The 14156-nt window shown below is 58.4% G+C and overlaps 1 protein-coding gene across 11 annotated transcripts in view; it reads left to right on the forward strand.

The window, feature by feature from the left end:
• The first annotated feature begins 2844 nt into the window (after window positions 1-2844).
• The window catches only part of TCF3 (transcription factor 3), a 35847-nt gene continuing 24535 nt past the window's right edge, over window positions 2845-14156 (forward strand). For 10 of the 11 annotated variants that reach the window (XM_060007369.1, XM_060007371.1, XM_060007372.1 and 7 more), the window contains exons 1-3: window positions 2845-3125; window positions 5047-5178; window positions 8377-8449. In XM_060007369.1, the coding sequence (XP_059863352.1) occupies window positions 5107-5178; window positions 8377-8449 (145 nt within the window). In that variant the 5' untranslated portion in view covers window positions 2845-3125; window positions 5047-5106. The remainder of the gene's footprint in view (window positions 3126-5046; window positions 5179-8376; window positions 8450-14156) is intronic. The other variant, XM_060007373.1, reaches the window with a different exon arrangement.

Below are 14156 nucleotides of genomic sequence, written 5' to 3' on the forward strand. Positions count from 1 at the left end.
CCAGGTGGGGAGGCAGGTCCCTGGCTCCAGCCTGCCTGCCCGGCTGGCACCCAAAGGAGAACAAAGGCCGCAGTCAGGAGGGGGGGGGCGGGCTGTGGCTGGCCTCGAGGGGCCCCTGGCACCAGCTGCTGTCTGCCTGTCCCCATGCCAGGGCCCTGTAGGGCACACCCGGGCCTCGGGGCTGGGCAGAGCTTGTGGCCGAGTGGGGCCCCCACGGGCTGCTCCTCCCGGTGACTCAGCCCCAAGCTGGGTCTCCCCAAGGAAGACAACGGTGGCCTGTGGGTGCCGGGAGGGCCTTCTGGCAGGTGTGAGCCCCAGGGTGGACTGGGCCCCAGGGAGGAGATTTCTAAACCTCATTTTCCTCATCTGTACAATGGGTTTAATCACTCAGGCATGAGGACCTGACACCCAAACATATGGATGGAAAGAGCACATTTGGGACTAAAGGGAGGAGCCTTTTTAAAAAATTAATTAATTAATTTATTTTTGGCTGTGCTAGGAATTTGTTGCTGCGCACGGGCTTTCTCTAATTGCGGTGAGCGGGGGCTACTCTGTTGCGGTGCACGGGCTCTAGGTGTGTGGGCTTCAGTAGTTGTGGCACGCGGGCTCAGTAGTTGCGGCTTTTGGGGTCTAGGGTGCAGGCTCGGTAGTTGTGGTGCACAGGCTTAGTTGCTCCGCGGTATGTGGGATCTTCCTGGCCCAGGGATCGAACCTGTGTCCCCTGCATTGGCAGGCGGATTCTTAACCACTGCACCACCTGGGAAGCCCTGGGGGGGGGAAGCCCTGGGGGGGGAAAGCCCTGGGGGGGGGAAAGCCCTGGGGGGATGCCCTGGGGGGGAAGCCCTGGGGGGATGCCCTGGGGGGGAAGCCTTTGATGGCTCATCTTGCCTTGGAGGATGCGGACTGGACAGGTCACAGTCACCAATGTGCGCCAGTGTCCAGCACCAAGCTTGGCACACTATCTGTGCTCAGTATTTGCATGGCCCATGAATGGATCATTCCCCTGCTTCGGTGGGTGTGTCAACTCCAGGAACACTGGCCCCATGCGGGTTAGAACCTTAGCATTGTCGGGGGAGAGGGTGCTGGCCCGACCTGAGTGAGGCTGGGGTCCCGGAGGGGCCTCAGCCTCAGCCTGGTCCTTGAGAAACCCCTCAGGCTAGGAGGAAGCCAGAGCAGACCATGGACTTGTGCAGTCATGGTTGGCCCAGGGAAAGACTGTGGGCTGAGGGGACCCTCATTTCGGACACCTAGGTCTTACAGTGGGGAGAGGCCGCAGGATGAACACACATGTCCTCAGCACCTACTCTGTGCCCATCAGCACCTACTCTGTGCCCATCACCCTTCCATTCTCCTGATGGGGAAACTGAGGCCAAGAGAGTGGCAAGAACTTGGCCGAGGTCACAGTGATGCTGGGAGGGATGAGGGATTTGAACCCCGACCCCAAGACCCTCAGTCCTCTCCCCAGACCTGTGGCACATGGAGGCGCTCTGGCCCAGACGGGGTCAGGGTGAAGGTCAGCCCAGTTTGCATGTAGCAGGAAGAGGCTTTATTAAAGGAGCCCCATGAGCTCCCCACCTGCCCCTGGGGTCTTCTCCACCCCCCTCCCCCCAGGACCCCCACTTTTCTTCCTTCCTTTCAGCCCTGCTCCCTGGACCGAGGGCTGCCCTGAACTGTGGGAACTCAGGGCTGCAGATGGGGTGGAAGAGCCTTCCAGGCAGAGGGCACAGCCAGGGCAATGGCCCAGAGATGAGAATGAGCGTGGCAGGTTCTGGAATAGTGAGGAGGAGGAGGAGGCTGCTGAGGCCGGAGCCCAGTGGGCCAGGGGTACCCGTGGCCTCTTCCCAGCCTGCAAGGGAGTGTAGCTTTCTCTCTGAGGACACAGGGGGCCACGAAAGATTGTGTTATTTTAATTTATACTAATTATTATTTTTATTCTGTAGGGTCTATGGTTCCCAAAAGCTGAAGAGCCCCCGGCTGTGTGTGTGGGGCCTTGGGATCTAAGTGGACTCTCAGACCACTGAGAGTCAGAAGCCCTGGTCCGGCCTTAGTACTGCCCAAACTCAGGTCCAGATCCCATTTTATGGATCAATAAACTGAGTCTCAGGCAGGCAAAGGCAACCAGCAATAAACTGAGTCTCAGGCAGGCAAAGGCAACCAGCAAGTCAGAAGCACAGAGCGGGTTACACGTGGGGCTGTCTGACCCTAAAATAGAGCTGGCATCGGTGGCCTGGCAGGTAAGATTAGTCTGAATCGTTCTCGGGGGGTCTGAAACGCTCGCCACACCCAGCACCGGGGTCCAGCATTAGGAACTCAGATACGACCGAGCCAAAACGGCCGTGCGGGCGGCCACGCAAACCTGAAAATAAAACTGCAAGCCCCACCCCCTACCGCTTCTCGCGGCCTCTAGCTCAGAGAGTCCTGCCTCTTCCTTCATTAGGACGAGCGAAGGGGGCGGGGTGGAGGCGGGGCCTAGTTACGAAAGGCCGAGGGCCCCGCCAATCGGGCTTTCGCACTCTCCGATTGGCCCCGGTCGCTCTGCCTTATCTTTCCATCTCACTGCCCTACCCGCTTGCGTCAGGCAGTGCACTGAGACCACGTGCGCCTCCGCGCTGGAAGATAGTCCCTGCCCTCGACCCCGGTCGTTGGCCGACGGAACCCCAGCGCGCCCGCTCCAGGCTCCTGACTCCGCGGGACCTCAGCCGCGTTCAGCGGAAGCGTGGGGCTGGCGGCGGCGGCCGGGCGAGCGGGCAACGGCGGAGGGATCCGCGGACGGCGGCGGGGCGGGGCGCGCGCGGGGCGGGGCCTGGCAGGGGCGGGAGGCGGGGCGCGGCGCGGGGTGGGGGGCGGAACATGTCTCCCGCCGCAGGAAGATGAGGCAGCGGCGGCGGCCGCGGGCGTAGCGGGCCGGACCGAGCCCAACGACGCGGCCGGCGGGCACCGCGGGCTCCTCGCACGCCGCCTCCGCCAGCGCCTTGGCCGCGTAGGGCCCGCGGGGCGGACACGCGGGGAGCCGGGCCACGCGCCGCCGCCCACGCGCGCCCTTCGGGGCCGCGACGCCCCTTTGTCCGGGGGGGCCGTTCATGCCGCCGCCCCCCGTGCGCTGCGGGCCGGGCCACGCCGAGCAGGTGAGCGCGCCGGGACCGTCCGCCGCTTGGTGTCCGGCGGGCCGGGCCTTCCCGCACGGCGGCGGGACGCGGGGACCCGGGGACGCGGGGCGGGGGCGGGCGGGGGGCGGGGGGCGGCGCGGCCGGAGTCATTGTTCTCCAACTTTGCGCGCTGGAGGGGGCCGGCGACGTGGAGTGCGCGCTCGGGCCCGCGCGCCCCCGCCGGCCGGCACTTCGGGAAAGTTTGCGGAGCCGGGCGGGGGCGCGGGGGGCGCCGCGGGGCCGCCCAACTTCGCGGCGGGGCAGCGGCGCAGAGGCCGCGAGCGCCCCTTCCCCCGGGGGCCCGGCCGGCGGCGGAGTTTGGAGGGGAGCGAGTGAGGGAGAGGGAGCGTCCTTTTGTCTGCGGGGAAGGTGCGCCGCGCGCCTGCGGGCTCGGGCCGGGGGCCGGGCCGGGGGCCCCATCTGTTCCGCGCTCCGCGGGCACGGGCGGCAGCTTCGGGGCGAGCAGCGCGGTGGCAGCGGCTGCGCCCCGAGCTTCAAAGGGTTCCCGGGCTGCGCCGCCCGCACCGGCTGCGGGGGGTGGGGTGGGGATTGGTTTCCCGGGCCTCCTCCCACCCCTCCCCCCCCAAAGGAAGACGTTTCTGCTTCTCTGCTCCCAGGGTGGCTTCACACGTCCTTCGAGTCCCCTTCGAGCCCCCAAAAGTTCTCGTGACACCCCAGAAGTGTTTCAGCTCTTCTAGAGAAGCGTGTTTAGCCCCCCCAGATCTGCCTTAAAATCGGTTTCAGCCACCCCACGAAGAAGTGCGGTTTCGTACTCTTCAAAAAGAGTCAGTTTCACACGCTTTCCAAAAAAGAAAAAGCTTCGCGGGGGAGGGGTTGCGCTGGGGCATCCGTTTCACACTCGTCTCCAGTTGGCAAACAAAGCGGGGGTTTCTCCGCTTCTGAGGTCGGGTCTCCCTCGATCTCGGAACCCCCTTTCGCTCGCGACCCCCGCCCGCACCTGGGGCTCGGGGAAGAGAAGCTGGAGGGACTTCACTGTCTGACTGTGGGACGGAGACCCTGTCTTCCTGTCTTTTCAGGGTGTGGGATGGGGCCCGGCAGGTGGATCCCCCCCATGCTAGAATGGAGCCCCTAGGGACCATGCGGGGTGGGGGGAAACCCTGGTCTTGGGACCCCCACCCCCGCAAGGGATGTTTTCAAAGTTGCTTAAGAATAATTCCCGGATACATCGTGACAATAAAACAATCTAGGGTGTTGTTTTTTTTTTTTTTTTCCAGAATTTGGTTGTTTTTTATGGGGGGGAGGAGGTTAAGTGTAGTGGGAAGCTTTGCGGGTAGGTCCCTGCGCGGGGCGTCCCCCCTATTTAGTTGTGGAGCAGGAAGGGGGTTTCGCCGTCTTGTGGATTTCTTTTGCTTTGAATTTGGGGGTGACCGGGCCTTCAACGTGCTCTGACAGCTGCTGGGGGGGTGTCACCAAATTTCCCTTGGGGCGGGGCCGGGCCGCCCCTCCCCCTTCCTGGGGTGGGGCCAGTGGAAAGCCTGAGGGTGGGTGGAAATGGGAGAGGTGGCGGGGAGAGGGGCGGGTTCTGGCTAAGCTGGGAAGGGACCACTCCACCCCGCATCCAGTTTAAAATTTGCAACTTGATTCCTTGGTGGTCGCAGAGGGAGTTCAGGGAATGTACTCTGCGCTCCCCCCACATTGTTCAAACTCCCTGAGGGCTCTGGGGAGGGGTCTCTAGGGGCCCCAGTCCCTGAATTCTGGCTGTCCCACCCCCATGTCTCAGAGTCTGGGAGGGACGCAGCCTTGGAAGACCCAGATCCAGAGCAGTTAGAGGGGCTCTTAAAGAGCTCTCCCCCATCTGCTCACCTCGGCCACTGTCACTCATAGCTCTTCTTTTCTCCACCCCTCACCTCTCCTTGCATCCGTTGCGGGCACCTTGCAGGGCTGTCTCTAGGCCTGAGGAGCCCACCCCCGGTCCCTGGCTCCCCGTTGCCGCTGGAGAATGAACCAGCCACAGAGGATGGCGCCCGTGGGCACGGACAAGGAGCTCAGTGATCTCCTAGACTTCAGCATGGTGAGCGGCCCTCTCCGTCCCCCTCCCCCGTCGTCTCCCCCCTGCCCCCCGCATGCCCAGCTGTCCACACTCCTGCGCCCCCCAGACATTGGGAAAGAAGCTTGTGCCAAAAACACTGCCAGCATCTGGACCTCAAGCTCCTATGGGTTAAAGAGCCCCAGGTGGGGCTAGGGGAATTGGGGCGCCCTCGGATGGATGGGTTGACGCCTCCGCGGCGGGGTGCAGCTTTGGGGCCCTTGTCGGCTTCCAGAGGCACCCGTCGTCATCCAGCTGTTTGCCCAGGCACAGAGTGGGTCCAACCCACCAGTTTTCAGTTGGGGAAACTGAGGTCCGGAGCGAGGGAGGGACTGCCCATGGCCTTTAGCTTTTCTCTGGGGAGGCTCGGCTGTGAGGCCCCAGCTTGGCTCTGGGCATGCAGTGACCTTGCCTTGGGACCTGTAAAACTGTGTGATCGGGGTTATTCATGCTCTCGTGGGTGCCAAAGATGGTGGGAGCCCATAGTCTAGGTGTCCTCTGTGGAGACCTTCTGTAAATGAGGAGAGGTCACAGGCAGTGGATGTGTGATTCCTCAGTTTATTGACACGAGAGCCAGTGCCGTGGGTCTACGGGGTGGGGGGGGGCAGGGGGATGTCCTCACACTTCCCAGGCGGTGTGCTCCATTTGACACAGCCCGTTCCCCAGCCAGGCCGATGGAGGTTCAGAGAGGGTACTGCCTTCCAGAGGTCACACAGCTCAGGCGGGCCCAGGGAGGCTGGGAGCTGGACCGTCCCTTGGAGGGCTGGGGGCCTTGGTTTGCCTGTCTGTGCAGTGGGCCACCTGTGTCGGGGGGAGGGGGGGTGGTCTGCGTTTCCTCACAAACCCAGGAGCTGTGTGTGGACTCCCTAAATCCTGCCCCCACCCCTCCCCCAGCGAGCACTATTTTGGTTTGAAATGGGTTCAGGGAGGATGCTTTCGGTCTGAATTTAATTCTCTGCCGGTATGAGGCCCAGGCCACTGAGGTCTGTCGAAACAAAAGTCCCCAAACTGAAACGACATCATCCGCCCTGCGGAAAAACACAGCCCACGGGACGGAGCGGCCGCGGCTCCGGAAGGGCCATGCCGGTATTTTTAAGCCCCGTTTTATTTTTGCGTCCCAGCTGAGGAATCAGGGGTGCTGCTCAGTTGTTTTTTTGTTAAACTGACAAGTCACAGACCACTGGGCCAGAACAGACGGGCTTGGGGGTCAGGGGAGGGGGTGGTACAGGTTCTGATCTCGCCCCCCCCCACACCCACAGCCTCAACCACTTGCCCACCACCCCCTGCTGTCCAGGGGGTCCAAACTCCCCCGCCCCCAGCTCAGACCCATTTCACAGATGAGGAAGGTGAAGCTGAGCGTGCGAGGTGCCCAGTGTGTGTCCTCTGGGAAAACCCAGAACTGGATTTTTGTTCGACCTCCTTGTTCCCGTGAGGAGAGAGGCCCTGAGGCAGCCCCCCATCACAGGAGGCTCACACCCTTTTCTTCCCACCTGCCCCAGAGACACTGAGTTAATTTGTTTTTTTGAAACAAATTTTCGACTGAAAAGATTTTGAAGGGAAAGGGCCTCCTTGGGGTAGGTCCCTCTAAAGTCAACGAGGCAACTGCCAGTTCAGTGCCAGGAAAAGCGGCTCCTCCTAGCTGGTAAAACTGCGCCTCTGCCCCAGCCCTGAGCTTCGCCTGCTAAGCTGGTGGCTCCGAGGGGGTGTGGGCCTCAGGTGGTCCCTGGGTCTGACGACAGCCGTGAAGGGCGAGGGGCCGGGGAGGGTGCCGTGGGCTTGCCTGGTGGCCCGACCGTGCTCCTCTGAGCTTTGCACGTGCAGAGGCCCTTACGTGCCCACGATGCCCACGTGCATTTGCGTTTCATAACAGCCTGCAAGGTGCGAACGCTGCGTCCGTTTCACAGAAGGGAATACTGAGGCTCCGAGGGGGGTGTGGGGGCCTGGCTGGGCTGATCACAGACCTTCAGTGCCCGCAGGACACAGACCAGTTCCCTCCACCCACCCCACCCACCCCGCGGCAAGTGCCACGTCAGCGGCCCCTGGCACCCTGGAGGGCGAAACAGAAACAGAATTGAGCACCACCCCCCTCAGACTGCTGATCCCCAGGCCTGCCCCTCCCCCAGCGCAAGCCTCAGTGTCCCCAGCAGGAAAGGGGCCCGCCTTGAAGCCAAGGCCCTGGGTGCGGTTAGCACAGCCCTGCCCCCGGAGAGGACTACAGACCCCGTGAGAACCCGAGTCCTGGGTGTGCCTGGGTGCACACCTGCCCCGAGTCTGCACTCGCCCTGCCAGCTCAGCCTGTGGCCTCAGTTTCCCTTTCTGGAGAACAGGGTGTGGGGGCAGGACCCCCTTTCCTGGGTCACTCCCAGGGCTTGTGATGCTGCCCCAAGTCATGCCCACAGAACGCACACCCCCATGTCCTGCTTGTCAGCCGCTCCCCACAGAGCCTTAATGCTGATTGCGGCCACTCTAAATTGCTTGGTCCCCAAAAGAACCTCTGAAACTCAGGCCGTTGGGGCAGGGCAGGGTCATGGTTTGTTTCTTCTGCAGCACGAGGGTTTGTTGATGTTGGGTTTTCCCAGTTAATGCTGCTAAGCTGTTTAATCTTGAGGGACTTAACACTGGGTTTGGGTGAGCGAGTTGGGGGGGGTCGTGGCCATGCACTCACACTCGGTGCCCGCCCACCCGGGAGAACTGCACTGTCGTTGGCCGGGAAGGGTGCAGCTCTGAGCCCGGAGCCCGGCTCGTGGGGGCCTCCCCGCTCACCATCCCAGTGGTGGAGCCTGGCTGTCTTCCCTGCACTCCCACCGCTCGGGGTCAGGGGCTCGTGGGGAGGTGGATGCCGGGCTCCTAGGGTGAAGGTCGGGGTCCGCGGCTGGGACACGGGTGGGACAAGCGATCCACCTGGGAGTGTAAGTGATCTCATTTTTTATAAAGCCAAAACTTGAAGAAAACTTTGGATCACTTTTAAGCGGATACATTGTATCAAATGCCTTCATGTTATTTCATTCCCGTAAAACAAATACAGAGGTAAACAGGGGAGTTTTCCCTGCTCCGGAGGGGCACCGGGGAGCCTCTTCCCACCAGGGCCCTCGGGGCGCCTCGGGCCTCCTGGGGGACAGGACCCCGGCAGAGCTGTGGCCCTGGGCTGTGCACCCCCCCCTCACCCCCTCTTTCTCCCCGCAGATGTTCCCCCTGCCGGTGGCCAATGGGAAGAGCCGGCCCACCTCCCTGGCCGGGGCCCAGTTTGGAAGCTCAGGTAGGACCCCGCTGGCTGCCTGGGGGCTTCTTGTTTGCTTGAGGAGATCACCGCGTGTGAAGGGTGGGCCCATGGAGGGTGAGGGGGGCCGACCGTGGGGTGGGGCTGGCTGCCGGGCGCAGCCTTGTGGACTAGGCACTAAGGGGAGAGGTGTTTGGGGGCAGCGCTCAGGCCCGCCAGGTGGAGTGGGGGTGAGGGGCCTGGGGCGGAGGTCCAGGTGCCCATGTGGGCGTGCGGTGGGGGGATGGTGAGCCTAAGGGAACCCCAGGAGGCGGCTGCCGCTGTGCTTGTGTGACTTGCCTTGGGGCTAAGGGAGGGAGCCCCGTGGTCAGCATGGTGTCACCGTCCACCCTGTCCCGAGAGCCTGGCCCCTGGTCCGGGTGTGGGGGACTCGGTGACTCACGAGGGCCTGGGTGAGCTGGGCACTTGAGCCTCCAGGGTCTCCTTGGCCCCAGTGGGGTTCTGGGTGTCCAGTCCATCCCCAGGGAGGGAACCTGAGGCCCAGGAGGAGTGTGATATGGAACCCCAGCTTTCTCCAAATCCTGCTCTGATCCTGGCTGCTTTCATTCAAGTATGTATTAGGTGCTGATCGTTGATGAGACCTGGCACTAGCGTGATCACCTGGCCTGGTTTGTTCGAGGTCTGGGGGGGGTGTTCCTGGGATCTGGGATTTGAACGTTCCAACTGGGGTCATCCCAGGCACACCTGGATGAGCTGGTCACCCTGCCTGGTACTGAGTGCAGAGGACATGGCCCAGGGAGGACAGATGGCATGGCCTCAAGGAGCATAGAGCAGGGGTCAGGTTGCAGAGTGGTGGGGAGGGCAGTAGGGGCTGTCTCCACAGAGGTGTTTGGATGTTTGAGCAGAGGCGTGGGGGCTCAAAGGCCCTGGGGCAGCACCATGCCTGGCGAGTTGGAGGAACAGTGAGGAGGCCTGTGTGGATGGAGCAGAGTGAGGGAGGGGGAGAGGGAGGAGGGGTGGGGAGAGGAGGGGGGGAGGGCAGGCCGTGCAGGGCCTTGTGAACTCGGGCTTTTGAGAGGAGCCACGTGCATGGGGAGGAGCCCGCTCTGGCTGTCGGGAGGATATAGGGGACCCCTTGGGCAGGCCAGAGCTCTGCACGGACTTCAGTATCTTTTTGGGGTCTTGGGATGGGGGCCGTGTCCCCCCACGTCTCTGGGGTCCAAGATGGAAGGGTCTGTCTTTTCCAGATTCTATCAGGGTGTCTAGTGGGCTCTGGCTGGAGGAGGAGGGGGTTTCAAGGGTGGTTTGTACTCCCCCCACCCCCCCTGCAAAAGGAGGGACATCGTGTTGCTGACCCCACTGCCCCACGCTGGCCTTCCTGTCCGCCTGAGGAAGTGGCCTCAGGGCTGGCCAGAGTCCTCCCTGAAGTGTGGAAATCCCCACAGGCCACCCTGCCTCCCCATTCCCAAAACAGCCCTGGGGAGCAGGGGGTGCTGCTGCTCCCCTGCCTCAGGCAGAGGGTCAGGCCCCGGCAGGCTTCCTGGAGGTGGTGGCACAGTCCCTCCCTCATCTTCCCCCAGGTCATCCCCCTGCTCTCTCCTGTTGCCCAGTGTCCACTTGGGGCCAGTAACCCCCAAGGAAGGGGCCCCTCCAGGACACCCCATGCCTGGCCCAGCCTGACTGGGACCCCTGTGAATTTTGCAGGTTGATTTTGTGTGGTTTCTGCAGCCGCAGCCCGCTCAAGGGCCCTGCCCTGGCCACTTCAGGTGGGGAGGGTCCAGCCTTGTCCCGCTGCACATCGGGCTGAGTTTTCTTCTTCCCCACGAGGGTTGTGGTGTGGTTGGTCCAGCCCAGGAGGTCTCCAGTTCTGGACACACAGCTGGGGACCCCTTTCCCCAATTCATTTGAGCAGTTAGTGCTGTCTGGGGCGGGGGAGGGGGCACAGGACCGGGAGCCCTAAGACCTGAGCTTAGAGGTTCCCTCCTTGCTGCCACTTCAGGCACAAGGCAGGCCGTGTCACCTGACACAGGTGGTGTGACTGCAAGCCTCAGTTTCCTAGTCTGTAAAGTGGGAGTCTCCCCATCGGCAGAGGGTTCAGCGAGTCTTTGGGCGTGAAAGTGCCTTATAAACTGAGGCGTGGGGCGCATCTCGGTGTCTGCCTTGAGGGGGTGCAGGGGTTCGCAGCTCCAGACCCGGGAGCCACAGGAACTGAGACTGGTCCCTTTGGGGGGCTCTCCCAGCTCTGAGCTCATTTCCCTACTCCCTTGTTGGTGGAGCTGGAGACTCCAGGGGAAGGTGGGGGGGGGTGGAAAGGTTGGTGGTCCAACAGCGGGATAGGACTTGGGGAAGTCACCCCTTTCTGAGCCTCAGCTTTTTTCATCTGTAAGATGGGTCACCGCCCTGCAGACGGGCAGTGTCGCTTTAAGGGGACAAGAGTTTCTGAATGCTAGTAGGTCACGCTCAGCCACATTCTCCCCTTCACTCTCCTTGCACGTCTTGGCCTAGTGTCTCTCTACTTAGAATTCCTTTGAGTCAACTTGCTTCTTTTAGATTCACTTCGAAAGGGCACTTCATGTTAGGAGAGGAGCAACCCAGGCCAGCGGGGACAGGTCTCTGAGGAGGGGTCTCTGAAGGTCTCGGGAAGAGGAGCTGAGCGTGTGGGGTGTGCGGGCTGCTTGCGCCGTCCCTGAGGCCAGAGGATTTCTCCTCATCATCTAGAGCAGAAGACTGCAGAACGGGGATAATTTTTCCACTCCCTCCCTTTTGGGAAACCCCAAGGCACAGATCTCTCAGTGGCAGCACGTCCTCTGCCACAACCTACAGGGTCCGAGGCCCCACGAGATATGGGGAAACACCTGCTGACACCGGAGGAGACGACGTCTTCCCTGTTTTCCTGTCTCACAGCTTTCCTGGTCTGTGTGACTCTAAAGGTAACGTGCCCTTGGGTACAAACCTAACAGGTAGGCAAGGCGGCATCTACCCTGGTTCAGCACAGCTGTGCGGTTATGGCCTCAGAGTAAGTTCCCGGCTAGAACTGCCAGCCGTGGACTTGCTTCCACAGTAAGAATGTCCCTCTGGCGTCCCAGTGCTGGCTGTTTCCAACCTCTTCCAAATGAGCCGTTTCAATGGGCATTTACATGTTAATCATGGGCGATTATCTTTCCAAAAGCAGATTGGCCAGATGAGTTATTTTTTGATGAATTTCTGATCACTACCCCCTTTTTTTCTTGGATTTAGTGAACTTTTTATTTTGAAATAGTGATATATTCACAGGAAGTTGCAAAGAAATGTGTGGGGCGGCCCCACACGCCCCTCCCCAGCCTCCCCAGCTGTCAATCCTGCAAGTTCCTCACATGACACCAACTCGGGAGGCTGACCTTGGTACGATCTACAAGAGTTTATTTGGATACTGTAGTTTATTCACAAGACCTGCGTGCCCACATTTGTGTGTGTGTAGTTCTGCTTGGTTTTATCCCGTGTGTAGTGCCATGAAGCCACCACCGTGGTCTGTTCAGAATTGTTCTATCGCCTCATGACCTCCCACCTGCTGTCACCCACCACCCACCACCCCTCACCCTAACGACCCCTGATTTACTCTTTTCCATCTTCCCAACTTTGTTGTGTCGAGAATGTTACATACATGGAACCATACAGCATGGAACCTTCTGAGATTGGCTTTTTCTGCTGAGCACAGTTCCTTGGAAATCCCTCCAAGTTGTTGGCTGGATCAACAGCTTGTTCCTTTTTATTGGTATCTGGTGAACTTTTTAAAACAACAGCAACAGTAACACTTATCAACAGCAACTTAAGTCAACATTTGTTGAGCGCTGTATGCCAGGCACTGAGCCTGGATAGTTTATTCTGAGTCCTCACTCCTCACAGGTTGGTGAAATAAGGGCGATTGTCATCCCCATTTTACTTACGATGAAGCTGAAATTCAGAGTTTATTAACCATCTCAGCTAGCCACCCAGTGTTGTTTCCCTGTAGTGTCTTGTACTGCTGCACTGTGCTGCACTTACTGATTTGTAATAGCTTTTTATAGAGGAAGGATGTTAGTCTTTTGTGATCTGCAGCCTTTTCCCTAAGTTTTCACTTATAACCGTTGTTGATGATGGAGACTTTTAATTTTCCTCAGTGCTTTACAGGTTTCAGTTTTATGTTGTCAAGTCTTCTATGTTGTTCTAGCTTTGGTGCCGTTTCTGCAAAATCCTTGAGAATTAGATGACACGGTCCATTCTGCATTGCAGATGTGACAGTCATGAATGTGCCTGTACCTCATTCCATCAAGTTGAGGAATATACGGGAAAAGATGCTGGAGGGCAGAGAAGCATGCCTTTGCAGTTCCTGGCAGAGCAAAAAAGTGAAAAATAAGTGGGAGGTAGAGAACCTCAACAGTGAAGTGATCCAGGTTGAGCTTATGCAGCAGTTCCTGGCCAAGGGCACACATCCAGCTCACCCGTGGGAGTGCTCAGAACACACACCCCTGGGCCCTGGACCCAGAGACACTGATAAAAAGCCTGGGATGGGGCCTGTAAGAGTCTGCAGGCAATTCTGAGGGGCACCTCCAGTTAGAAGCCCTTACCTTTAAAGGCCATGCCTTGTAAAAGAGATCATACCGTTCTTACAAGAATTGGTCACATACCGTGCACAGAAAAAAACCTGTAACATAAAGAAAGTGACCAAAAAAAAAAAGTGACCAAAGTATAAGCCATATTCTTTGAGAACAATGTGGTAAAACTGGAAGTGAAAGACCAAAAAGCGTAGAAATAAGTAAAAAGCTTAATGACTTGGAAATAACAAAATTCTTTTTTGTTTACCTCTTGGGTTAAAGAGGAAATTAAAACAGGCTAGACGGAAATCAGCAATAATCTAAACACACTGAAGCTACAAGGTGCAGCTAAAGCTGTATTTAGGGAAGAATCATAGCCTTTGATAGTCTTCAGATACAATGAAAAGAAATGGAGTAAGCATTTAATTTAGGAAGTTCTAGGACAACAGAATAAACTCAAGAAAACCTTTCTTGGTGGTTCGAAATACCTTAAAGCATTTCCTAAATTGCCATTTATCCATGAATTTTTGTCTCATCTTTTTACCTTCCTGTTACTTTAGTACTACCTGGTGTCAGTTACCGTAGCTTTTTAGAATTATTACTAAATTTTTCTTTTTTCTTTTTCTTTTCTTTTCTTTTATTTGGCTGTGCGGGGTCTTAGTTGCAGCGTGTGGGATCTTTGTTGCCACATGTGGGATCTTTAGTTGTGGCGTGTGGGATCTTCATTTGTGGCATGTGGGGTCTTTAGTTGCAGCATGCAGAATCTTTAGTTGTGGCATGTAGGATATAGTCCCCTCTCCAGGGATCAAACCCCAGGCCCCCTGAATTGGGAGTGTGGAGTCTTAGCCACTGGACCACCAGGGAAGTCCCCTAGTTACTTTAGCTTTGTGGTGTTTTTATAGTCTTCAATTGTTGTTTTTCAGGGTCCCCCACCCCCACCCCATATTCAGACATGCTGATTCTTCTTCATGATCTTTAGAATAACTGTTATGTCTCCTCCCACATCCCTCCAAAACAAACAAGCCTACCTGTTGGGATTTTGATGTTATGTTAAATTCATAGGTAAATTTCGGAAGAACTGTTTGTGTTTATAGTAGTGCATTTTCATATTTTAAGAACTTGGTGTTTTCTTCCTTAAGTTTTGACCCTTAATATTAAGTTTTTAAGATAAACTTTGAAAATGAAAGCATAAGGCA

The sequence above is a fragment of the Delphinus delphis genome, chromosome 3 (genome assembly GCF_949987515.2).
Source record: "Delphinus delphis chromosome 3, mDelDel1.2, whole genome shotgun sequence".
Taxonomy (NCBI): domain Eukaryota; kingdom Metazoa; phylum Chordata; class Mammalia; order Artiodactyla; family Delphinidae; genus Delphinus; species Delphinus delphis.